This window comes from Eucyclogobius newberryi, unplaced genomic scaffold (assembly GCF_026437365.1).
Source record: "Eucyclogobius newberryi isolate DKJ021-1_F unplaced genomic scaffold, fEucNew1.0.hap1 SCAF_13, whole genome shotgun sequence".
Classification (NCBI taxonomy): Eukaryota; Metazoa; Chordata; class Actinopteri; order Gobiiformes; family Gobiidae; genus Eucyclogobius; species Eucyclogobius newberryi.
In genome coordinates this window covers 18,561,552-18,587,477 of record NW_027315757.1, presented here as the reverse complement: position 1 = coordinate 18,587,477, position 25,926 = coordinate 18,561,552, and the positions used below count along the sequence as shown (strand labels likewise).

The window sequence follows — 25,926 nt, the reverse complement described above, 5'->3', positions numbered from 1 at the left end:
CAAAAGGCGACGGTTACACACAATCACACGCAATACACACACAACTAAAAGAACCGTTCATCTGGAGTCAAACCAACAACCGTGCAATGTTAACAGTTGCTCCCGGTGACATTTTGTACAGTCGAGCAACCATTTTCGTAGACTTTATAAGCGTCACTGCTTGGAGAATCGGTTGCTGTGTCACACTTCGCCCAACAGAAACGGAGTGCGAACGGGCAATCTGTAAGAGAGGTTGTTGCCGCAGATTGCCACGTCACAGTCAATCGGTCGGTCGGTCAGTCCTGGGGCGGCTGTGGCTACCTCATAATGCTACGTGTAAAAAGGTCTTTGAGTCTCCACTGCATCGTCGTAGAACCGGGCGAAAGAAATCATCACGACTTCTTCTCCGCACATTGATCTCGATGTACTGTGGTATTTAGTTTCGTCTTATCGGTAAAATGGCTCGGTCTGTGAACGTAAACGACACAGACTTTTAATCGCTGCTATTTTCAACACAATCAACTGAACTTTGATGAATTGCCCAGCTCTACGTTAGTCATAGCCTCGTTCGCGCTGGGTCGTCTGGCAAGTCGCGGCAACCTCGTGCGCGCAAATAGACTTCCGTGACAACAACCCTTGAGTCCGAGAATAGGACTTTTATCGACACATGCCGTATCATTTGTGGTCCGAAAGTCTTTAACCGCGAGGCTTTTATAATTAAACCTGCAGTGATGGTGGAAACGGTCCTGGCGCGGCATCAAACACCAGCGCTTCCTCATATCTGTCCGTTCAGTCGTGCGGTTCCAGTTACAGAGATCGATATTTCCGGAGCGGTTTTCTCAGGGGTGTTCGTTGCGATGGGACGTATGAATCGCCATCTAAATGTGGACACGGATATGTGGGGAGGGGGGGTACCGTATGTTTGAGGCGGTCGCACCCTGGTACAAGCTAATTCTGGACGTGTGTTGAATAAATGGGTGTGGCTAACGTAAACAACGTCGTGTGGAGCGGGACAAGGTGGGTTTACAAGAATGAGGCCACGGTTTTGAAACAATCTCAAATAAATGCATTCTTCCATTTTATTGCACGGGTTCGTTTACCAAGAGATTGTTCACTACTTAACGTAACAGAGGAATATTATAATAAAGTGGTACATTTTTCGTTTATAACGGATGGATCTTCAAATCGCTTTGAAGATTGATCCGTTAAAGTTATGACATAGACTCTTTTGTTAGGTCTTTGTACTGTGTAATTTAAACAGTTTTAAAGGTGTGTCATAACTAACTTTTAGTAAATTTTCAGGAGGAGGGTATATCACCTGCTTGTCTCCAAGGAGATGTCACTGTTTTGCCTTGAACGGCCCAACTTTTTGATTAAATTATGGGCGTTTTAATTGCGAAAAACATGAATTATTTCTTCTTCTTTGTCTTCTTCTTCGTGCTCTTCTTCGTCTTCTTCTTCGTGCTCTTCTTCGTCTTCTTCTATGTGTTCTTCTTCGTGTTCTAATTCCTCTTCTTCTTCCTCTTCTTCGTGTTCTTCTTCTTTTTCTTCATGTTCTTCTTCTTCGTGTTCTTCTTCTTCTTCGTGGTGTTCTTCTTCTTCTTCTTCTTCTTCTTCTTCTTCTTCTTCTTCTTCTTCTTCTTCTTCTTCTTCTTCTTCTTCTTCTTCTTTGCTGTTTTATGGCGGTTGGTATCCAAGTGTTACATTACCGCCACCTACTGTAGTTAGACTTTACTCTTCAGACTGTGAGCGGGGGTCGCCTTGACACCTGCTCGTCGCCATAGAGACAAACACGTTTACGTAGACAAACATGGCAACCCTCCTCCACCATTACATCGCTCACATTCAAGGCAGTGTGGGATCGAACGGTGATGTTTTAGCCCTTCAGGTATGGTCATGCAGCAGAGTTATAAATACAGACACGCCATTTATTTATTTATTTGACAAAGAGCAGCGGTCATTTCTTCGCCGTGAGATCACCGCGTTGAGCGACCGTAAATAGACACGCGCGTTTTTGCTTTTTAAGGAGCGTCAGATACAAATCTCCCGTGTGCTCCCTGAGCTTTCGAAAATGGCGTATCATAACTGTTAGATTCCCCGCAGCAGCTGTACGGCCTCTGTGGACGACACAACGCCACTGTATTTATCTCTGTGCTTCTCAATATGTGGTGCCGTGCCATTATGGTATGGGTACATGACGTTTTGAGTACACCGTACTTTCCGGACTATAAGTCGCACCTTTTTTCATAGTTTTGGCCACGGTGCGACTTATACGCCAGAGCGACTTCTATGTGATTTGTGGAGTTGTTTAGAAGTGACACAGAGGAAGAAGAATTCAATGGATTTAGTGATTTGGGGTAAAACTGATGCTTTGGTAAACTTGTTAGCATGTTCTTTATGCTATAGTTATCTGAATAACTGTTCATATGTTACGTTAACATACCAGACACTTACCACAGTTCTGTCTGTGCCTCATGTAGATGAAGGTGTTAGCGTTAGCATAGGTAATGTGACTTACACTCCAGTGCAACATATATATGTTTTTTCTTCTGGCTGGTGCGATTTATACTCCGGAAAATACGGTAATATTGAAATAGTTATTTTGGAGATGTTAAATAATTATATAGATTTGATTGGTTTTGGTAAATATCTTCAAAAAGTTGATTAGAATATGCAGAACAGATATTTGCAGAGTGAGTTTTCAACAGGGTGGATTTTGAACCTTTTGTGTTCGTAAACGTCAATCAAAACATTGACAGGAACATTTTATTACATTTCTGGTGGATTATAAAAACATGACCCAATTGCCAATATCTAGAGAATTGAGGGAGAAGCCCCCAAGGCTCAGTTCTTGGACAACTTGTTTTCTCTCTTCATGCTGTTTGTGCTGCAATTTCCTCTCACATTGATTAATTTCCTGTCTTTACTATTTTTGGTAGAAAAATCTGGCTCCAGAGACGGACGAGATTGAGATCATCCTGAGGCCTGTTTGAGTCATAATAGATGATTAAAAAGAACAAAAAAGAACAAGTTGTCCCAGATACAATGTCAAATTTGCCTTTATGAATTTGTACGTGTAATTTACACAATTAGAAAATGACTTGAGTGTCCAAAAATACTGTAGAATTACTAAACCTCAATACAAAAAATAGTCTTTGATTTAAATGGCACAGGCAGTTTGAATGTTAAAAACCTTTAGGGTTTTTATCACATTTTGTCACCAATGTTCCATCCATCCATTTTCTACCGCTTGTTCCCTTTCGGGGTCGCGGGTGACTGGAGCCTATCCCAGTGACTTCGGGCCTTAGGCGGGGTACACCGTGGACAGTGGCCAACTTGTCTCAGGGTCTTGTCACCAATGTTGCAACTGTTAATTGCATGAAGATACTATTTTTCATAAAAAGACAACACATTACATGGGGGCATGAGGAAACCACTCAATGTCCAGACTTCCCTCTGCCCAGACGCCTCCAGCTGCTCCGGGGGGAATGTCAAGAAGTGAATTTCCTGCCAACAACGCAATGTGTAATGGGCTTTTCTGAACGGTTTCACACACAAGAAAGAGAAATGACTTCCCCTACAGTGAGTTTCCAACCTTCCATTAGCGTTCCCTTGGATGCCGACAGCGCAAGAAACGTGGGATTTACTGAGTTCGATCATGTTAATTATCGCTATACGTCATTAGTACCAATACCGCCCACCGCACTGAAAGGACCCTCAGAAACGCGTGTCCATATAACAGCTCGTAAACACAATCCGAAATGGCTGTTCCGTGAATGGGGGTCGCGGGGGTGAGTGCCAGGCTAATCCGCGCTCCACTGCCAGTTCAGGGCCAGCTTTTTCATCCCTTTTTTTTTAGACTTCAGCAGCCTTACCTGCTCCCAACACGGTCCCGACCCTGTCCCTGACGCGTTTGATTAAAGTCTGATCTTGTTTACGCGACCGGGATATTAAAGGGCCGTGTGTGTCGGTGTGAGACGGGACGTTTGCGTGCCTGGAATCTGGGTGTGTTTGGCTTTCGTTCAAGGACAGCGAAAGCCTTCTCGATTGCACGCTACTTATACACACAAGCTCCGGCCACGGTTCTGTGTCGCCAGTGGAAAAAAATACAGTACAGTCATTTAATTGAGGTTTTGGTAAGGTTTTTCGATTTTTTTTGGGGTCAATATTGATCAAATCTGTTTTATTTTTAGTCTATTACGCGTCATCACAGTCTCGCACTGAACCCTCTACTGCCTGTATGTGTGGCGTTTTTTATTTTATTATTGTATTTGTCACTTTATCGTTTCCCCATTTGTTGTTCTAGCTACAAACAATCTTCATTCATATTCATCTATTTAATTTTTGGTATATATATATGTATATATAACTTGGCCTTTAACGCATATACCGGTATTAGTTCAGAAATAATGCTGACTTTAACAATAGTTTGAATATAGTAATTGGTTTTATGACTTTCATGAATGAATTAACATAATTTTACCACAGCTTTCTCATTAAAGGCGCTGTACCCAATGTGTAATGTCTTGAAAAATGAAAAACAGAGCTTATTTCAAGCTGTTTGCACTTCAAGAACGCACTCAGTATTGCAATAAATATTTGATTGTACTTTACTTTAGTACAATCTTAGTTTACTTTTAAGTACAATTATGTCACAGTTCCCACAGTTATTGATAATGTTGAGGTGAAGTCATAAACATGTGACGGAGCTGCTGTTTTACTGCAAGACAAATTTCCATCTCTTTCTTGTCACTGGCACTGACCGGAAGAAGGAAATCTCACACAGAAGACTTGAGATTCTCACTGAGACAAAAGCGCTTGTTCTGCTTCTGTCATTCTGACAGCAGGTTTAGGTCTAAACTCAGGCAAGTGTTTTGACAAGAAACATTAGTTTCTCACTCTCTCATCCTCTTGAGACTATCTCAATGTGGTCATCTCACAGTTTGGGTTGAATGGGACGGCCGTAGGGCCCCTAGGGCCCCTGGAACATGTGGATTGAGTAAACAAACATGCGCGACAGGTGACATTATTTGGAGAGTTCATAACTTCTAAATATAAACATACCAAAGGATGTTCAGGGATGTTCACTAGAGGTGAGCAGGGTCTATCAAGCTACTATCGTTTTATCAACGCGTAAAATTTTATGTGAAGCCAGACATTTTTTTTTTAAGTCTTTTGAGGGGGGGAGGGGGTCCAGAGAGAGACTAAAAATATTAAGTCTTTTCAGCTTCAATCCATTTTGAGATGATCCCTAAGAGAGTGGCCCTGTCCAGCCCCGCCCCCTCCCAATGGGTTCAAGTGCGTCCGGATTATGTGTGTCTTTCGTTTGTGCCGTTACAAAGAGGGCAGTCAGGAAACATTTGAGCAAAGCGCTTCAAACGCACTTGACTGGCAACGTCGAAGTCGAAACGTGATTCGTTTGGCCGACGTGCCCCCCCCCCCAAACGAGCGGCCCGCGGGGGTTTCCTCGCTTCAGCCCACCACGGGAGACGCTATTCGGTCCGTCCAGTCCATTTTCCATTGAACAACATTATTGCGGCGAACAAAGGGTCCCATTGTGACCGCGACCTTTAGAGCCGGACTTCAGAACATCGCGGGACTGTCATAACGAAGCCTTTTGATCATCAAGAATGCGAGTCAAACACGCAATGTAGAAGACAGAAACTATACAGTAAAAATAATGCTGATTAACTAAAATCCCTCATAATGTTCAGACTACATTTTGGAAATGGAAAAATATGACCGACTTTGGACCAAATGGGACTTTTATTTAAATTTAAAAATGCGGTTTGTACTTGTTTTTCTTTTCATTTGTACTCGCTGGTCATTTTGTGTTTTGTTCTATTTGTGTTTTTTTCTATTTATTTGTTTATAAAATTGAGAAAAAAGAAGAAAAAAAAAACTTACAATTGGAAGAAATATATCTGGAAATTAATATATTTCTTATTATTCTTTTTTGTGTGTACTTTTTATGAGGATTTTAATGTTATAATTGTGTCTATTGATTATATTACGAACATTTACTGTGTTGTGCAACTATCCAAAGTAGCATTTAGGATTCATTATATTCATTATGTCTGCGTCTCCTTTTACATTTTGAGTTGTTGCTCGCTTTGTAACATAAACACTCCTTTCTGGTCTGAGGCTTTGTTGTGGTGTCCTTGAGCAAGCCACGTTACCCAAATGTAACTGTATGAATGTAAAAAAAAAGAGGTCAACGTTTTGTTTTTCTCCTGTCCCAAGACGGCCAGTAAACCACCAGACACTTGAAACTGTGATTTTGGTGAAGCAACAGGCTCACGTTAACCACAGCCCTCCTCACCTGTCGCCTGTCCGTCTGACCACAGAGGGGGCGGTCACCTGTCTGCTGTCGCCTGTCCGTCTGACCACAGAGGGGGCGGTCACCTGTCTGCTGTCACCTGTCCGTCTGACCACAGAGGGGGCGGTCACCTGTCTGCTGTCACCTGTCCGTCTGATCACAGAGGGGGCGGTCACCTGTCTGCTGTCACCTGTCCGTCTGACCGCAGAGGGGGCGGTCACCTGTCCGTCTGACCGCAGAGGGGGCGGTCACCTGTCCGTCTGACCGTCTGACCGCAGAGGGGGCGGTCACCTGTCCGTCTGACCGCAGAGGGGGCGGTCACCTGTCCGTCTGACCACAGAGGGGGCGGTCACCTGTCCGTCTGACCGTCTGACCGCAGAGGGGGCGGTCACCTGTCCGTCTGACCGCAGAGGGGGCGGTCACCTGTCCGTCTGACCGCAGAGGGGGCGGTCACCTGTCCGTCTGACCACAGAGGGGGCGATCAGGAAACACTTTAGAGCCTTCTGCCTCTGTCACTTTAGCAGCTCAGTGATTCAGTCCGTTGGCATGTTTCTCCCCCTGCCAGCCCCCCTGCCAGCCCCCCTGCCAGCCCCCCTGCCAGCCCCCTGTCAGCGCGCCCACGAGTATCCTCCTTTCACCCTCTGAGTCCACCACACAGGTTCTACCAACTCCAACTATCAGGAGTCTAAAATAAACCTGAATCAAATGGATTACTGTATGTACACTACTACTCCGATTATCTATTCACTACTACTACTAATTTTACTCTTGTCATGGCTACTAACACTTTTACGACTTGTTCTTTTCTTCTACTTCTACTACTACTACTACTACTACTACTACTACTACTACTACTACTACTACTACTACTACTACTACTACTACTAATGCCTCAAGGAATTATAAATGACTTCTGCTGATACTACTAGAAAGAAGTATTTGGGCTGTAGTCCTTAAGTCGTTCGGATCAGTGGTTCTCAACCTGGGGGTCACGACATGATTTCAGGAGTCCCCAAATGATGCGGGGAATATTGAAAATGTATACAAGACTTGTATAAGCCTTCAAATGCAAACGTGGTAAATGTATATTCCTGCCACAATCATTTATTTTGATTGAAAATAAAACCAATCGCTAGAAACGGTGCTAATCTGTCAATTAATGAATCAATGTGCAGGGCGTGTCTTAAGTCCACCAATAATTAAATGCGTCTACTACAGCCCTAACGACCACTGTCACTACAACAAATACTCGTACTGCTACTTTCACTGCTACTTCAACTACCACTTCTAGTACAAAGTAGAGCTGCACAATTTGGGGGAAAAAATATCGAATTGCGACACAATTTGGCGATTTGTGTTACAGAACAAGAGGGCGTTTTTTGTCGTTCTTAGAGGAAAACGACGGCACAGATTCGCCGATTTTCAATTCGATGGTGACACCACGGCCGCCGCTAATGCTGTTACTACTACTACTACTGTTCCGAGCGCATTCCCTCCTCTGCGAGTGGAAAGATATCTGGCAGGCTCCACATTTCACTGGAGCGTGTCACCGTCTATGTAGAGGCCCTCCCACTTAGCGCGGTGGCGGCGGTTCTCCGAGTCTGCTAGCTTAGTCCCGTCCCGACACAGTATTGTTAAAACGCGATGTTAAATAGCAAAAAACGGCATCCAAAAGAGTGCACGTTTAACCGTAGATGGAAAGACATTCAAAAAGAGTTGAGCGTCTGTTGTCGGTCAGATTTGTGATTTAAAGGTCACGTTGTAGATGTATTTGGTGATAGCTTGTGTTGATGGTTTGGCCTACTTGAGAAGGTACATGTCTTTTATTGTGCGTGGCAGACGGTAAAGCAGCAGCGTGTTACTGTACTTCAGACGTCTCCATCCCCCGGGGCCGCAGACGTCCCGTCTGGGACTCTGCCAGCTGGGACTCTGCTCTGGACAGCTTGGCTCCTCGACAGAAATGTGTCCTCATTCCACATCGTATGGTTTCTCCTGTAGCCTTTTCAGACCGAGATTGCGAGACACGAACTGCAAAACGGCAAAACGTTCCCGTAGCATTTGCACAAAAAAAGTTAGCAAAATGTACCCGGACCGAAAGTAAAAATAACACAAGGGACTTTCAGGTGCACTACGTAACTTTTCTAGTGTAGAATTCACTAGAGATGTTATTGCTTTGCCTGGAATGTCCCGTCTAAAGCAGACATGGGCAAACTACGGCCCGCGGGCCAAATACGGCCCGTTTGTCTTTATAATCCGGCCCGCCAAACACGCCAAGTAATATATATATATATTTTTTTTTGCCCTTAGGCCAGACCTGGGCATTTGTGGCCCCAGGGGCAAGATGTGGCCCTCTGCATGTTTTAATCTGGCCCCTAGAAAGATTTTAGTGCAGATCTATCTGCACTTGTATCCTTAATAAAGATGACATGAAATGAATTAAATAATAGATTCAATAGCCTATATTTGACAGAAAAGTCATATTTTATTTGATATTTAATATTTTATTAATTTTATTTTTCACACCAATGATCTTGGGCCGGCCCTCCACTACTTGCCTGGATTCAAATATGGCCCTCGGAGGAAAATAATTGCGCACCCCTGGCTAAAATAAGATAATACATTTAAAAATACCTGAAACAAGTATTCTTTCTCTTGTTTTTGACTACCTTACTACCTACTAAAATAAGAAAAAGGCAAGCATTTTCTCACTTGAAATGGAAAGAAAATGGTAGTACACTTAAGAATGTCAAAATATACTATAATCTAGATAAATATGACTTAATTCAACTACGCATTGTCTCATTTAAGATTGTACATTTTTCAAGTGTTGCACTGTAGCTGACGATTATTTTGCTAATCAATTAATTACGGATTCCACACGTTTCCTGTGTCATTTTGACGCCTTTCTTGCTTTGTCTGAGTCTTAAAACCGCTCCTCTCATATGTTGAAGCGGGCGTATGGTTCAGGTGACCATATTTAAATTTCCGTTTATCTCAATGATCGATTAGTTGCGATTAATCGATTAACTTGTACTACTATCCTACTACTGGAAATACTATTAGACTTCTCTCCATGTGGACAAGCGGGGCCAAGTTACGGGTTCAGTCTGAGGAGAGAAAAGCTAGAATGTACGTATTTGAAGGTCAGTTTTAGCTATAGCAACGGCTAAAATTGACTAAATGCAAGACAGTCATGTTCTAAAGGCTGTGGAACATTTCGGGCCAGGCATGGACTCTCTCACCTGAAAACCTGCTTAGTTTGCCTCTAAAACGTCATAAACATCAGCAGGAAAGGTGAAGAAGCTGTTTTTACGCAGCTATGTTTTTTATTTAAAAAAGAATGCAAATAAACACGCTCCGTTGTCGTGCGCAGCTAAACTGAAGCCGACATAAATTCGAACACCGTCAGGAGAAAGGAGGGGAGTACAAACAGTCCTATTAGAAATGTCCAGACTTCCCTCTGCCCAGACACCTCCAGCTGCTCCGGGGGGGAATGTCAAGAAGTGAATTTCCTGCCAACAAAGCAACGTAATCCCTCTGCGTGCCCCGAATCGGCCCCGGGACCGCCACCCAAAAGGAAAAATCCCCCCACCCAGGGAGACGTGCTTTATTCACAGAAAATGAGCAGCAGTTGAGCAGTAACGGAGAAATGTGAACTTTGGAGCGTTTGTGTCGTTCTGTGCGCCGTTTTTCTGTCGACCCAAGCACAATATTAGCGTGGTATAGGCATTGGCGTAACTTAATCTTCGTGCTTACGCTTCTGCAGGATTCTAGGTGCAGATCTGGTCGCTACAGGCGTCGTAATGTGTTTACTCGCCGCTCTGGACAGTCACCTCAGACAGCTTTAAAGCATGGGTCAAGCCAGGATACAGTCAGTCGCATTTGTGGCAATAATAACTTGATCTTGACAAAGAAAAGAACGTTCGGTCTTTCGAAAATCTCCGTTGATGCGACAAAACCGACACTTTATTTCTAGTCGTGACTTTCAGTTTCCTGTTTATTGACTTTATGTAACATTTTGAGCACTTTTCCCCATTGAAAAGATAAAGTACCTGTTAAACGGTACTTTTTATCACTTTGAATTTTAGCGTTACAGTTTTTATGAGAAAAAAACTTGATGATTATTACGGACACGCCAAAACAAAACGAAACATTGTAACACGTCACTGATCCAATGTGACCGTTTTTTATATATAATTCGCACTGGAGTATAAGTCACATTTTTTGGGGGAAATGTATCACTAAATCACTAAATCCATTGAATTCTTCTTCCTCTGTGTCACTTCTAAACAACTCCACAAACTCCAGAGGAAGTGCTGAGCCTAGAGCGCCCTCTTGTGGTTGCCAGTGTGAAAATATCAAATAATATTACATATAAGTCGCTCTGGAGTATAAGTCGCACCCCGGCCAAAACTATGAAAAAAGGTGCAACTTATAGTCTAGAAAATACGGTATATATTTTAAATTATTTATTATTATTATTATTTATTTACTGTCTCTGCCGTGAGCGCCCCTGTCTCTGCCATGGCCCTGTCGCTCCTGTCATTTCTCAGAGTTATAAGCGGTGTGTGGCAGCGTGCCAGGACACGCGGGCACAGATGCCCTCTGGATTAGATTTTGCACACACGTGAATGTTTGTAGCTATAAATATGAGGAATACTACCGTACTGAAATTATGCTATCAGCGCCGCAAACAGCCCGGGATAACAAGGTTTGGACCTTTAGGGTTATTCTCTACTTGCTGAGTACTTCTCCATCAGAAAATATGACCAAAAGATCAATCCAATGTGCTCACGGTTTTATTCATGTTATTGACATTTAGACAAAGTCTCTAGCTTGGGTTTAGTCTTGGTTTTGAGTCCAGTTTAGTCCTGGTGTGGACTTGGTTTCCGTGGAAACACAATGAGGAAGTTGTTCTTACAAAATGCAGGCTATGATCATGTGTGTTTGTGTGTTTAAAGGTTCAGTACAAAGGAAAAGGCTTGAGACTCGATACCAATACTGATACCTCAAAGATCATTTTAAAACTTTGAATCTATGACACATAAAAACCCCAAAAAACACCACCCGAGAGAGCAGGAAATATATATTAACTTTAAAGGCATTTTAAAGATTTTTCATGTGGCCTCATAGTTCTGATAAAAGACCATTCTAAAACTATTCAGGAACGATCCAGTTTTGACCAGTTTATGTTTTTTCAGTATCAATACCTGTTCAAATGAGAATCTGGGTGAAGATTCAGTTTTATCATTTGGACACCGTCCAAGAGTAATTTTCAATCTGTGGATCTAGTCTGAGAACTCAGGTATTTATCCTACAATGAGTAAGCCCTGCCCACTGGGCGGAGCCTCCTGTCTGTTTACCTGGTTGTTTGCACTGTTTTCCCCTGAAAATAATCTTCTTTGTTACCCTAAAAGCCCTGTCATGGGCCATAGAAACGTTGTTACCTGGCCGCCACTGCCTCATCACTGATGAGTACCTGGTCTGAAGGGCCAGGGCCCACTAAAATAAACCTTAAACCTCTGTTTAAAGAGAGATTGTCTTTTTTAACAAAAAAGGTCAGTTGTTATTTGGGACATACATGTTTAGTATTGGCTTTCTTTCTTGCTTTTAAAAATATAATTTAAATGTTTTCATTCATTGTGTCCAATTATTTTTTGTACTCAAACTCCTGTAAATGAATAAACGTTGTCATTCTGCTACATGTAAGTTTACAACACGGCGGTGTTTGATAATTGCTGTAATTTGCTCATAACATTTCTCAGCTCGTCTTCCATTCGCTCAAACGGACAAACGGAAAAGCCAGGGCACCAGGTCCATCTCACAGCGTATCACAGCTTCACACAGAGCTGAAAATGGAACGTTCCTCTGCTCCTGGGTTTAAAAACAAGGCTGGTCCCGGGGCAGATCAGGGCGTGGGCAGGAGCGAGAGATGGCGGATGGAAAAGGGCTTCCCCCGCTGGCGTTTGTGTGTGGGATTTCACGAGTGAGTCCTTCCTGCGGTGACGGATGTAATGTGGATCCTGCAAATAGAGGCTCTTTGACAGAATACGTGCAGCGAGCGCGCGGGATTTCCATTGCATCACTCACTACGACAACAGCGTTTTAGGCTGCACGAAATCACCCGTAAAGAACAAAAAAACGATATGAAGCTGGGGTTTATGGCTCTGTACATGTTATTATACTTGTTTATGAAGCAGTAGTATTTATGTTGAAGCTCTTTGTGACAGAAAAGGACAAAAAGAGGACAAAACGCTGCAAATTTACTCTTAAATCTGAATAATATTTGGAGAGAAAACCATTGTGTGATCCTTTAACGGTGGAAATGCACATATAATTACATCATTATTCAAAAGGTTACAACTGCATTGAGGTAGAAGGTAAAATCAATATATATGTATACACTCTTCAGATTTAATACATTTGTAAATTTAAAAATGTTCGACGAAGCAAAGTTGATTTTAATGTTGCTGTTCCAAAAGGAGACTAATGAATGAACTAACTAGCTAATTAAATCGATATTAGATCATTATTTGTGATGTAAGATGAGATAGTTTGCTGCTGTAGTGTGATACAATATACCATATTTTCCAGAATATAAGTCGCACCAGCCAAAAAATGCATAATAGAGAAGAAGAAAACACATATAAGTATATATATATATCGCACAGTATAAGTATAAGTCTATAAGTATAGGTCGCACCCCGGCCAAAACTATGAAAAATTGTGTAACGTATAGTCCGGAAAATACGGTAATATTCAGAGGTCTGTTTAATCGCTGTGTCGTTCAGTTCAACAGCAAAATGAAAAAGAAAATGTAATTCTTAAACTTTCAGTTCGGCGACTGTGAGTCTGTGCGGTGGCCAGATAGTGTTAACATCATTGTTTAGTAGTAGTTTAACTCTTGGCTTAACTTTTAGATACTTGACTCCATCTAAAAGCCACTGCCTTCTGCTGCTGTAATAAAGGGCCCATGACAGGTTTTTACAATTTTCTAATTTCGACTGCTTTTGGTGTGTTTTGGTGTGTTTATACCTGTTGTAAATATAAATGATTGTTTTACACCGATTAAGCAGGCATTTCTGGAGAAAAGTGGTCAAATCTGTAGAAAATGACAGGAAGTGACATCACTCATCCAAGTTTATGCATAATTTACACAAAATAAACAACTTTTTTATTATATAAATACTCTAAACATTAATTCAACAAAAACAAGGTTGCTCTCATATATTTTTATTTGCAAATGAAAGAAAATTGTGAGTTTTTGCTCAGTGTTTGCTGGGTCATTTCCTATGATGTCATCGATTACAAACAGGACGTGAAATTATAAACGTTTAAAAAAGTTTGCTATTCTCGAATAACATTTTTAAATCTACAAATCTTAACAGAAACAGAAACACAAGTGTAAACCCAAATGTAAACCTCATCTTAAGCTTAGACCGGGGGAGGGGCTTTCATCACCGCCACCGTCCCCGTTCGCGCCCTCATTTTAGTGTTTACGTTTTGAGTGTTGATTCTGACACATGCGTCGTCATCGCGTGTCCAGTGGGTAAAGGGTCAGTGATACCGCCCCCGCCCGCCTGCCCCTGCCTCCGCCCCATTGTAGTAGCGCCGGCGCACAGATGCGGGGGACAACGGCGCAACAGTCCCCGGGACAGCTGCTCGTATGACTCACAGCGGAGGCCTATCATCGCCCCGCCGCAAAAGGGAAGGCATGCGTTTGACCGCCTGGCGATTAGCTATAAGTGAAATGTCGCCATGCGCGTGTAAGTAAATGCAAAGAGATTTAGTAGCAAAGCAAAACATTGTAACGCGCTACCGGGATGTAAGTTTAGAGTGGGAAAGGATTTGTTCCGTCTTTACTGTACACAAGAGCTAGTCGTGATATTTGCGCCTCAATAACTGCCACTAATGTGCTTCGCTTGTCTCCTGAAAATGTTAACGTTTTCTCTGTGGAGTTTTATGCCCTTTTGTGATACTTTCGACAACAGCATCTCTGTGGCAAATAGAAGTTTTCGGACCTTCCACCGAAGATATGGCGAGTCGACGTCCCCATTTACCGGGGACAGTCCCTGTTTTGAGTCCCGTGTCCCATGTCCTGGCAGATGTGTCCAAAAACCTCTGATTTGTCCCAGTTTGTCCGCGTTTTTGAACACTTTGGGAACCACTAACAGTAAAGTGGGGGAATCTATTGCTGTTTCTAGAGCCAAAATAGAGAAAAAATAACAAGAACACAAAAATGCTCTCACTTCCACTGATAGAAGGCTTGCAGATTACGTATGGACTCAGAAAAAAGCATACAAATTCAACGTTTTTCTCTTTTTTATTGACGTGAGGAAGTATATTAATTAATTCATTCATTCAAAAATAATTTACTGCTGCCAAAAAAAATAAATAAATAAATAAATAAAATAAAAAGATCAGGGTTTCTCAGGAGAGTTGTCTTTCGCGCTGATATAAGATAAGATAAGCCTTTATTTGTCCCACAATGGGGAAATTCCAGTGTTGCAACACAAAGTAGGTACAGAAGTGAATAATACCAGATTAACTAATAACTTTTAAAAAAAACTTAGAAAAAACCTCTTATACTATATGATAACAATAACAATAGTGATTTTTCCGCCCAGAGACAGCAGGGGGCGACTACAGACACTTCAAACACCCTGAAAAGACATATTTAACCATCTCAGGGACGTTTAAAAGGTAAAAATGTCTCTTGGTTCTGTTTTAATTACCCATGTTTTTATTTCTTTAACGATTTTATGATTACTCCCCATCCCAAAGTGTGTCCCCCTTTTTCATTTTAAACTTTAGCCTGAAGATGCTGTACCTGATTTGACTGTCTTACTTCACTAATTATCCACCATTTTGAGTTTCTAAGCGCTTTTACACAACTCTCTGAGCCCGGTGCAGAGTTTGCCGTTACAGTAAACACACAAAGATCGTACAAACAAAACGCAAAGGTCGTCATCTGGAAAATGTTTGTCAGTTCTGAAGGCAATCCGGTCCTGAAAGCTGGTTTCATCCTGCTTCTTGGGGGAATAATGACAATTACTTTTATCATCCTATCGAAATCACAACTATTCCAGGTATTTTTTCACACAAAACATCAATTAAAACAAAAGTATTCGCACAAAATTGTCTGGTATGAACATAAAGCTCGAGGGAAACTGTACTTTTATAGTCAACATGAGGGTTCACACTTCAAAGTTACCGTAAATATGTGTATTTTTTTACATTTAACGGTTACATTTGATGAATTCCGCAGCACTCGCGCTCATCAAACGTGTTAAACATGCACCAAATCATCATTAACCGCTCTCATTTCGCAGTACTTTCCTCTCGGCTCTGTTTGTACCGTGTACCCAAGTACTACAAACAACCGTGTCCTTATTTGTACTTTACATGCGCGGGAGAAAATGACGTCTTGGACCCATAAAACACGGTAAACTTTTCCACTCGCAGCTACGTGGCTACGCTAACACGCCGCGTTGTTGCCTTGGCACCTGTCGGTAAAAACGCATACGCCACTTTTCCATTCAGAGCTCGAAATACATCTGGAGTAAAGTGAATCTACTGCTACTTCAAAAATTCTAATATTTGTACCGATTGTGACCATTTTGACCCTCGCTAACAGTAGAAAGGGGAATGTTGCAGTTTGTATTGACAAAATAGACAAAAAATGTGCTTGAAAATGAACAGAATGTAAAAAAAAAATGCCATTGAATACCAAATACTGCAGTTAAATATATATTCTAACTTTTCCTGATCACAGTACTATTCTAAATACTTAAAATACTACAAAGTTCCATTATATTATCGTCAGACCTGGTAGTATTAAAACAGTTTGCTGCACCGGTTGTTATGCATTTATTTACCATCAATTAAAGGAGGAAAAAATACAAGAGAAATATACAAGAGCTTTTGGGGGTTTTTCCTACGTTTTTCTCATTAAGATCGTGCAGTTTGAAGCCCAACTTGTGTCATAAAGTACTACAGTATAAGTATTTGTACTACCTGCAAACGAAAGAGGAAATGTACTGCAATACCTGGTTGAAGTCTAGTTAAGTCTTGGTTTAGTCCTGGTTAAAGTCTAGTTAAGTCTTGGTTTAGTCCTGGTTAAAGTCTAGTTAAGTCTTGGTTTAGACCTGGTTGAAGTCTAGTTAAGTCTTGGTTTAGATCTGGTTGAAGTCTAGTTAAGTCTTGGTTTAGGCTCAGTTGAAGTCTAGTTAAGTCTTGGTTTAGTCCTGGTTAAAGTCTAGTTAAGTCTTGGTTTAGGCTCAGTTGAAGTCTAGTTAAGTCTTGGTTTAGTCCTGGTTGAAGTCTAGTTAAGTCTTGGTTTAGGCTCAGTTGAAGTCTAGTTAAGTCTTGGTTTAGTCCTGGTTGAAGTCTAGTTAAGTCTTGGTTTAGGCTCAGTTGAAGTCTAGTTAAGTCTTGGTTTAGACCTGGTTAAAGTCTAGTTAAGTCTTGGTTTAGACCTGGTTGAAGTCTAGTTAAGTCTTGGTTTAGATCTGGTTGAAGTCTAGTTAAGTCTTGGTTTAGGCTCAGTTGAAGTCTAGTTAAGTCTTGGTTTAGACCTGGTTAAAGTCTAGTTAAGTCTTGGTTTAGACCTGGTTGAAGTCTAGTTAAGTCTTGGTTTAGTCCTGGTTAAAGTCTAGTTAAGTCTTGGTTTAGGCTCAGTTGAAGTCTAGTTAAGTCTTGGTTTAGACCTGGTTAAAGTCTAGTTAAGTCTTGGTTTAGACCTGGTTGAAGTCTAGTTAAGTCTTGGTTTAGTCCTGGTTGAAGTCTAGTTAAGTCTTGGTTTAGGCTCAGTTGAAGTCTAGTTAAGTCTTGGTTTAGTCCTGGTTGAAGTCTAGTTAAGTCTTGGTTTAGGCTCAGTTGAAGTCTAGTTAAGTCTTGGTTTAGTCCTGGTTGAAGTCTAGTTAAGTCTTGGTTTAGGCCTGGTTGAAGTCTAGTTAAGTCTTGGTTTAGATCTGGTTGAAGTCTAGTTAAGTCTTGTTTTTTGTTTGGACTAACCCGTTCTTAAACAGCTTCTGCCCCTCCCCCTTTACTGGTAACTCACACAGTTGTCACAAAACTTGACTTCCACCAGTGCATATTTACTGCCGTGTCCTGAGTTGCTATGGAGACATAATTAGCATAAAAGTGCAGTATTTCCTTGCTTGGTGCTGTTGTCTGTGTGATTCCCAGCAGCAAAACATCTTCCTTTTTAGGGCGGGTTTTGTGAATGGAGCGCTTGAGTTCATGGAAAAGCCCTTGTGGATCTGAGTAAACTGCTTATTTGCAGTGTAAATAGTTGTGTTTTTGCAGATGAATACTTGGAGTGTAAGTGGTGCAAACATCCAGGCTGAGTCGTGTACTTTATAGTTTATGTTTCTGAACCACAAGGGGGCGATACAGCGAGGGACATACAGCGTTCTCAGGTCTGATTCTTGAATTTAAAGGAATTAAACCACTTTTGAGAAGAGAAACATGTTTGTGGTGTTAGTTTGGAGAATCTCGTCATTTTGACAACATCATTTCATGTTTGGGTTGAAATGTGCATTAGTTTTACTCCAGATTTTGTCTTCTAATTTCTTTTCGTTAACAAATGTCATGAAAAACATCTGCACATTTAGTCAAACTATTACATCGGCAAAAAGTTATGACAAAACTATATTGAATTATAACAACATTAGTTAGGGTTAGTTTGCACTTTGGAACTTTTCTGGTTCCTTCACCTGCTCGTTTCCATGGAGATGCCGTTGTTGTGCCCGGAAAGCTCCACATGCGGAATTAAACTCAGTTGGGACCAGCAGGTGGCGCCGCTAGAACAAGTTACAGCCATAAAAACTCTTGTAATGGAATAAATGCAAGATGATTATTATTCTTTTCTTTTTTTTTTTCTAACTTTGTTTGACTAACTTTAGTCAAACAATTATGTAATTGAACATTGAAACTTTTTAAATACATTTTTAACCAAATAAAGGTAAAATATGGCAACTAAAGGCTTCAAGATACAGAATATTTACAAATAACGTGTATCATAGATTTTAAAAAATCTGACATTTATAAGTTTTGGACATTTTGATTTAATATTGCCACTGTTTCATACGTTTAGTTCAACATCTCAACCCAGTGTCTTTTTGGGACTTTTTTTGAGCTAATCATTGTTTAGAACTGCCTTATCCACAGTTTAGTCTCATTTTAGAAGTAGTAGCTGGATATAAACTTTATTATTCAACTTTATTAAGCGGCCACACTGCCCCTCGCTCCCTCCTCACACACCCTGCCCCTCCCTCCACACACCCTGCCCCTCGCTCCCTCCTCACACACCCTGCCCCTCCCTCCACACACCCTGCCCCTCGCTCCCTCCCCACACACCCTGCCCCTCCCTCCACACACCCTGCCCCTCGCTCCCTCCCCACACACCCTGCCCCTCGCTCCCTCCTCACACACCCTGCCCCTCGCTCCCTCCTCACACACCCTGCCCCTCGCTCCCTCCTCACACACCCTGCCCCTCCCTCCACACACCCTGCCCCTCGCTCCCTCCTCACACACCCTGCCCCTCCCTCCACACACCCTGCCCCTCGCTCCCTCCCCACACACCCTGCCCCTCGCTCCCTCCTCACACACCCTGCCCCTCGCTCCCTCCTCACACACCCTGCCCCTCGCTCCCTCCTCACACACCCTGCCCCTCCCTCCACACACCCTGCCCCTCGCTCCCTCCCCACACACCCTGCCCCTCGCTCCCTCCTCACACACCCTGCCCCTCGCTCCCTCCCCACACACCCTGCCCCTCGCTCCCTCCCCACACACCCTGCCCCTCGCTCCCTCCTCACACACCCTGCCCCTCGCTCCCTCCCCACACACCCTGCCCCTCGCTCCCTCCTCACACACCCTGCCCCTCGCTCCCTCCTCACACACCCTGCCCCTCGCTCCCTCCTCACACACCCTGCCCCTCGCTCCCTCGCCTCTCACACGGAGGCGGGGGTTGCTGTAGAGACCAGCGCAGTGTTTACATGTCGTCAAGTGGGACCGGGACCAGAGGGGCCTAAAATACCCTGGTACGGAAGGGCTCAGCTGGGCTCGGGCCACACCCAAAGCTCCAGAAAAAGAATTCATGTCTGCGTTGACTTTTACTACGAGATCAGATGGCAAAATGTGAAGCTGCCTCGTATAGAATCGTGTGGTCATGATACTGAGGAAACACATCAATGCCAAATTCAATAACAAAATGATAAATAAAGAACAATCTATTGACAAAAGAATGGTCATTTCAGTTTCAATTCTAGTTAGTATTGACTTTTTAAAAGCCCAGTTTAGTTGTGTTTACCTCCGCAGTTTTAGAATTGGTTTTATTTAGAGACAAATCTAATTGAGCTGAAACAAGTTAATCGGTTAATCGCAACTAATGGATTATTATTATTATCGAGATCATTGTCGACTACTTTAGTCATCAAATAATCGTTATCTGGACTATAAACAGACATCAAAATGACACAGGAAACATGTGCATTTGGTGACTAAATATTTAGTCTATAAATCTATTTGATCAAGACGTCCTTAAGCGACATTACTTTAGCTTTATCTGGGTCAAACTTGGAAAGAAATCTCTATTCGCCGGAGTGATTAATCATACCAACAATCACTAGATTAATCGAATAGCAAATAATCAATAGTTGCAGTGCTAAAATCTAGCAATGTTTCTGTCCTGCTTTCGACCTTATCCATGTTTTGGTGTCATTTTAGGCCTGGTTTATCCCTGAGTTTGCCCTGATGAAGTCCAGGTTTAGATCTGGTGGTAGAACAGTCTTGTAGGTGCAGTAGTTCATAAAGTTTCTGTCGATTGTGTGTGTTTCAAATAAAAGTATAACCACAAAATCACAGGAAATGCACTTTGTAAGCCACTTTCAGTTTCAATCAAGGCTCTATTTCTTTGAAGCCAAAGTCAATTACTTAAAGACAAAGACCTTATGAAAGAAGCTGGTGTGAATGACGATCAGTGACGTTTTATCTACTGTAAAAAGGCTCAAATGAGACGACTGCATAGGTGAAATGTGAACGTGCCATATGCTTGTGACCACTAGATGACAGTCCACACTCACTGCTGTTGCACGGACCCTTCATTTCACAAACGCAATTAACTTTTTTGGTATGGTCTATGGAATAAAATTAATCTAATAATGAATCATTCACATTCTAATACTGTAGTGCAGCTCCTTGTAATTGCTATGAATAAATTAGTTTCTGTAAATGTCAACGCAGCAATCTGTTTATGATGGGAAATAGTGACTCACTGGGTTCATTCTTCATTTGAATGGATTTTCAATATGTGGAGTACAAGTTGGCCGGGAACAATTAATTGTAATAATCATGACTTGTTGAATCACAACAAAATACATTTTATAACAAAATCAGCTGCATTTCTAAATAAAAATGTCAGAAAAATAAAACCCAATTTCTAATTTCGATAATAAGGGTCAATAATGACCACACTTATCACCATATTTGTATCTTTAATTGGTTAAAAAATGTGTTTAAAAAATCCCAATGCACAACAGTTCAACAATTAGTGTTTGTTTGACAAATCCAAAAATAATCACCGCCTAAAAAAAGTTCTGGATAGGAAAGTTAGTATTTAATAACGTAAAAATAAAGCATTATGTGGGAGGAAAAAACACAACTTGTGCTTTAAGAATATAGTTACTTCGAGCTAAAATATGACTCAAATGGGAGGGAAAGTATTAAGATGACTCTTAGACTTAGACTTAACTTAGAGTAAGTGAAACCCACCTCTGCACTCTCTAATGTTTTACACATACCTTTATTTTGACACAATTTTCCTATTTTATCTTGAAGGACCCGATGAAGACCCCAAAACCTGCCAAAGCCCAGAGCGGAGAAGCCGTGGAGGGACTGGAGCAGATCCCAGAAGAGGCTGGAGAAGATGGACTCCAGGCCAACGTCAACTCAGACGAGGAAGTGGAGGTCTGCACACCACTCTAGACTTTGTAAAGAACTAAGACATGGTTTAGGGTGTATTCAGACTTGGTTTAGGATGTATTCAGACTTGGTTTAGGATGTATTCAGACCGGGTTTAGGGTGTATTCAGACTTGGTTTAGGATGTATTCAGACTTGGTTTAGGATGTATTCAGACCTGGTTTAGGATGTATTCAGACCGGGTTTAGGGTGTATTCAGACTTGGTTTAGGATGTATTCAGACTTGGTGTAGAGTGTATTCAGACCGGGTTAAGGGTGTATTCAGACCGGGTTTAGGGTGTATTCAGACTTTGTTTAGGGTGTATTCAAACCGGGTTTAGGGTGTATTCAGACTTGGTTTAGGATGTATTCAGACCGGGTTTAGGGTGTATTCAGACTTGGTTTAGGATGTATTCAGACTTGGTTTAGGATGTATTCAGACCTGGTTTAGGGTGTATTCAGACTTGGTTTAGGATGTATTCAGACTTGGTGTAGAGTGTATTCAGACCGGGTTAAGGGTGTATTCAGACCGGGTTTAGGGTGTATTCAGACTTTGTTTAGGGTGTATTCAGACCGGGTTTAGGGTGTATTCAGACTTGGTTTAGGGTGTATTCAGATTTGGTTTAGGGTGTATTCAGACCTGGTTTAGGATGTATTCAGACTTGGTTTAGGGTGTATTCAGACCTGGTTTAGGGTGTATTCAGACTTGGTTTAGGGTGTATTCAGACCTGGTTTAGGGTGTATTCAGACTTGGTTTAGGGTGTATTCAGACTTGGTTTAGGGTGTATTCAGACTTGGTTTAGGGTGTATTCAGACCTGGTTTAGGGTGTATTCAGACTTGGTTTAGGGTGTATTCAGACCTGGTTTAGGGTGTATTCAGACTTGGTTTAGGGTGCAGTCAGACAGAGTTTAGGCAAAGTGTCGTAGTGACTGAGAGAAACTCGAGTGAGTTTTATGAAACCAGCCTCAGGTCTTGACCTTGTTTCCCCCCCAATTTAGACCAGAGGAAGTCCTGATTTAATACAGACTTAGATTTAAACCCTTCTTTATAGACCCTTGTCAACATATTTACTAGTGCTGGTTTACTTAAGTCCAAGTGTAGCCTTAACACAGCAATTTATTTAGTGTAATTTTAAAGGAGCTCTATGTAACTTTTTGGCTGGGGTCTGCTACCTGCTTGTCACCATGGAGATGTTATTGTTTAGCCTAGTAGGTTCTAATGTCCAACTTTTTACTAAACCTTGGATCCGACCTGGTTTCGCCTTCATTAACAAAGTCAAGACCAGGTTATTTATCATTAACCAAAATATGATATTTTCTTTGCTTGGTTAAGACAAAATGTATTCAGGATTAATAAAGCAGTATTTCTTTTTTATGCCTAGGGTGAAAAACCGATCGAGGTATCCCGCTCCAAGAAGCTGCAGCGCTCCACAAAGCAACAAGTCGAAAACTTCAAGGGCCAACTGGAGAAGACCAAACTCAAGACGAAAGAAAACCTGGAAAAGACCCGGCAAAAAACCCGCGACAATTTGGAAAAAACGAAACACATTTTGGAGAAGAAAATGAACAAAATCGGGACCCGCATGACCCCCAACACGGAGCGCAGGGCCAAAATGAAGAGCTCCAAGGACAAGCTGAAGAAGTCCCTCACCCCGGACCATACCGTCAAGGCGCGGTCCAAAAGCAGCGTGTACCGCGTGCCGCCGTTCACCTTCCACGTCAAGAAGATCCGAGACGGCGAGGTTGAGGTGGAGGAGGTGGTGATGGAGGACCAGACGGAGATGGTGGAGGTGCTGGAGAAGGACGCCCCGCCGGCAGCAGGGGAGAACGGCTTCGGCCCGGAGGAGGCGGAGGAGGAGGAGGAGGAGCTGGTGCACCTGGACAGTCCCGACGCGGTGGAGGCGCTGCTGGAGGTGACGGAGGTGGTCACCGTGGAGCCGGGCCGCCACAAGAAGGGAATTTGAGCGAAGTGGACATGTTATTATCGAGACATTCTAGACGTGGTCAGAAGCAATGATGAGGAACGACTACTTTTTCAAGATATAATTGTATACTTTAACACGGCTTCAGAGTTGAATGTTTGGCTGAGGTGTGTTGGTTTGGCTTTTAGAGACAACGCGGTGATAACAACCTGAAGAGTGATCTATTGATACTTTAACCATTAGGGGCGGGGTCTAAAGCGGGGCCGCAGTGCACCTCCTTTAGTAACCAGTAAAATAGAATACATTTGATTTAGTGTGAATAAGATTGTGCCCCGTTTTTGTTTTTAGCAGAACAATGGCGGGTTCCAGTCTTCCCGATCCTCTGAGTTCAGACTTGTACGTTGTCACACTCGGAATTTCTACTTGGAAATCCTGAGAGCGTTTCGGAGCCCGAGTTAGTAAATCGAGCATGGCTGCGACCTTGCGTTTAGTGAAAGATAAGCACCCGACAGCTTCATTAGTGATGCCGCGTTTGTTGCTTTACGTTTATGTGCTCTCTACTGCCCCCTGCAGTCTGTGAACCCTTTCATGCGCTGCCGCTGAGCCTCTGCAGTTTTAAATGCGGCGTCATGCTCATGTTGCTAACGTCTGCGCAGAGCTAATGACAATAAAATGACATTCACTCTCAAACATTGTTTTGTAAAAGGTAATGTAATAGTAATGTCCGGGTTAATTGATTTAAATGGAGCCACATTTTAGTTAATTAGAGCACTTTCTTTGATTTTTTTCCTTGATTGAGTCGTTACCGCGACACACTGGTAATACCTTTTCACAATAGACCCGGCTCATTACGGCAAAAGTGCAGATTCAGATTCATTCTCTGTTTTGAATTAGCCGAGTTTTGCTCAAATAAATCAATTTTAATTTTTTTTTTTTTTTTTTTTTTTTTTAGCACGACTCGCACGCTAATTCATTATAAGGAATGAATGAAGCAGGAAGTGGAGCGCCGCAGTTTTAAGGCAAACAGAACCTGCCGGTCGTTTTCATGAAAAGGGCCTATTGTTTGTCCAGAACACAGAAACCTGGATAAAACATTAGGTTCCGACCTCTGACCCCCAAAGGACGACTGGAACTATCACCATAGTAACTCAATGGACTCAACAAACAGCCTAAAATCATGAATAGTGTGAAAAAATACAAAATGTATTGAAACAACACATTTTCAGGATCAATCCGAGCGTTCCTGGTCCTGTTGACTTGTGAGTTACCGCTAATGCTAGCTTTGGATTGTAACGTTATTAGAAACAAAAGCACAAATGAACTCTTGAAATGATACCTGTCGCAGTTTCATCTAGGTCAGTTCTTTCTGGTCGGATTAGAGTCTAACATGTGTAACAGAGCTTCAGACAGACCAGTGCCTCCCGTTAGCTTCACACCCCCGGCTAATGTTGATGACATCACGTGAAAGGTATCAATAAGTTCACCTGGTATGTTCCCGAAGCGCTTTAAGTTTAGTCTTTTTATCTTAGTGAGTGAGCCCATGCTACGTGCAGTAAACTTTATTTTTGGACATTTTGTGAAGCATCTTATTTTGAAGGAGACATTGACGTGGAAAGTCCTGACACGGTGGAGCGCCGTGGGCCCGGGAGTGAACGAAGAGTGAGACGCGCTGAAGCACACGGACGGAGAGGTTTTGTCACCAGAAAGACTTTATAGATGTGGAAATGATTCTTTTGTCATGTACTGTATTCAGTATTCAAGTTCAACGACGTGCTTCACCGTTGAAAATACATTGGTTTGTCCAACGCTAAAAAGAGTACGAGATGTTAGGTTCTTCTGAGAGATGTCCCGAGTCAGCACTTTGTACACTGCGACAGAATCAGCAGGATTTTCGTTCATGTGGGATTTTAGTTTGAAGGACACATTAACGTGGCGTGCGTGAGAAGGTGGGCGGAGCTTGGACTGAGGTGGTCAGTGGTCAGCTGTGCCGTCACAAACGGTGTGACAGAGAATGGAACGGCTCAGCGGGACAATGGTGTCTATTTCTTTTTCTATTGTGTGTTTTCCATGCTTTGGAGTTGCATCGCTGTAACGCTGTTGTGGTGGTTTGGCAATAACAGACAATAAATACATGGTAATTGGATTTGGAGATGTTATTTAATAATCTGTTCAACTCTGTCACACATGTTGTATGCAAGTAGAAGTACACAATGGTACAAATATTACCCAAGTAAAAATGTACTTGTGAATCAACTACTCGAGAGAAACAATAATAATAAAAATAGGAGTAATAATGATAATGATAATAATATCAAATATAGCCGCAAGCGGCAATGATCGGCCCTCGCCACGCCGCCGCCACACCGCCGCCACGCCGCAAGAGCGGCACCAAATTTCAGCTTTTTAGGGCCAACGCCCTGGGAGGAGTTCGTAAAAGTACGACGTTTGGAAAAACTCCGAAGTCATGTTTAGCCATTTTTGAAGCAATATGGCCGACATTTGGTTGGGCGGACGGCGTTGCCGTAATAATATTTTTTACTTCTCTTGTCACCATCTACCTCTGCGCCAAATTTCATGATTCTACGATCAGATTTTTTTTGGGTCATTTCCCATCTCTCAATGCATTTTTGGTACATTTGGGGGCGCTGACGCGCCAATTTTTTTAATTTTAGAAAAGGGAAATAGCCAGAATGTAGAGAGGCACGATTTTTAGAGGCGTGCAAATTTTTGTGACTTTTCGTCAA

The 25,926-nt window shown here is 42.3% G+C and overlaps 1 protein-coding gene across 2 annotated transcripts in view; it reads left to right on the top strand.

Annotated features, from left to right (window-relative positions):
* cavin1a (caveolae associated protein 1a) overlaps positions 1–25,325 on the top strand; it is a 45,156-nt gene extending 19,831 nt beyond the window's left edge. Inside the window, exons 3-4 of one of the 2 annotated variants that reach the window (XM_072442796.1) lie at positions 21,140–21,262; positions 22,643–25,325. In XM_072442796.1, coding sequence (XP_072298897.1) covers positions 21,140–21,262; positions 22,643–23,224 — 705 coding nt within the window. In that variant the 3' untranslated portion in view covers positions 23,225–25,325. Of the gene's footprint in view, positions 1–21,139; positions 21,269–22,642 lie in introns of both variants that reach the window. The other variant, XM_072442795.1, reaches the window with a different exon arrangement.
* Positions 25,326–25,926: the final 601 nt, after the last annotated feature.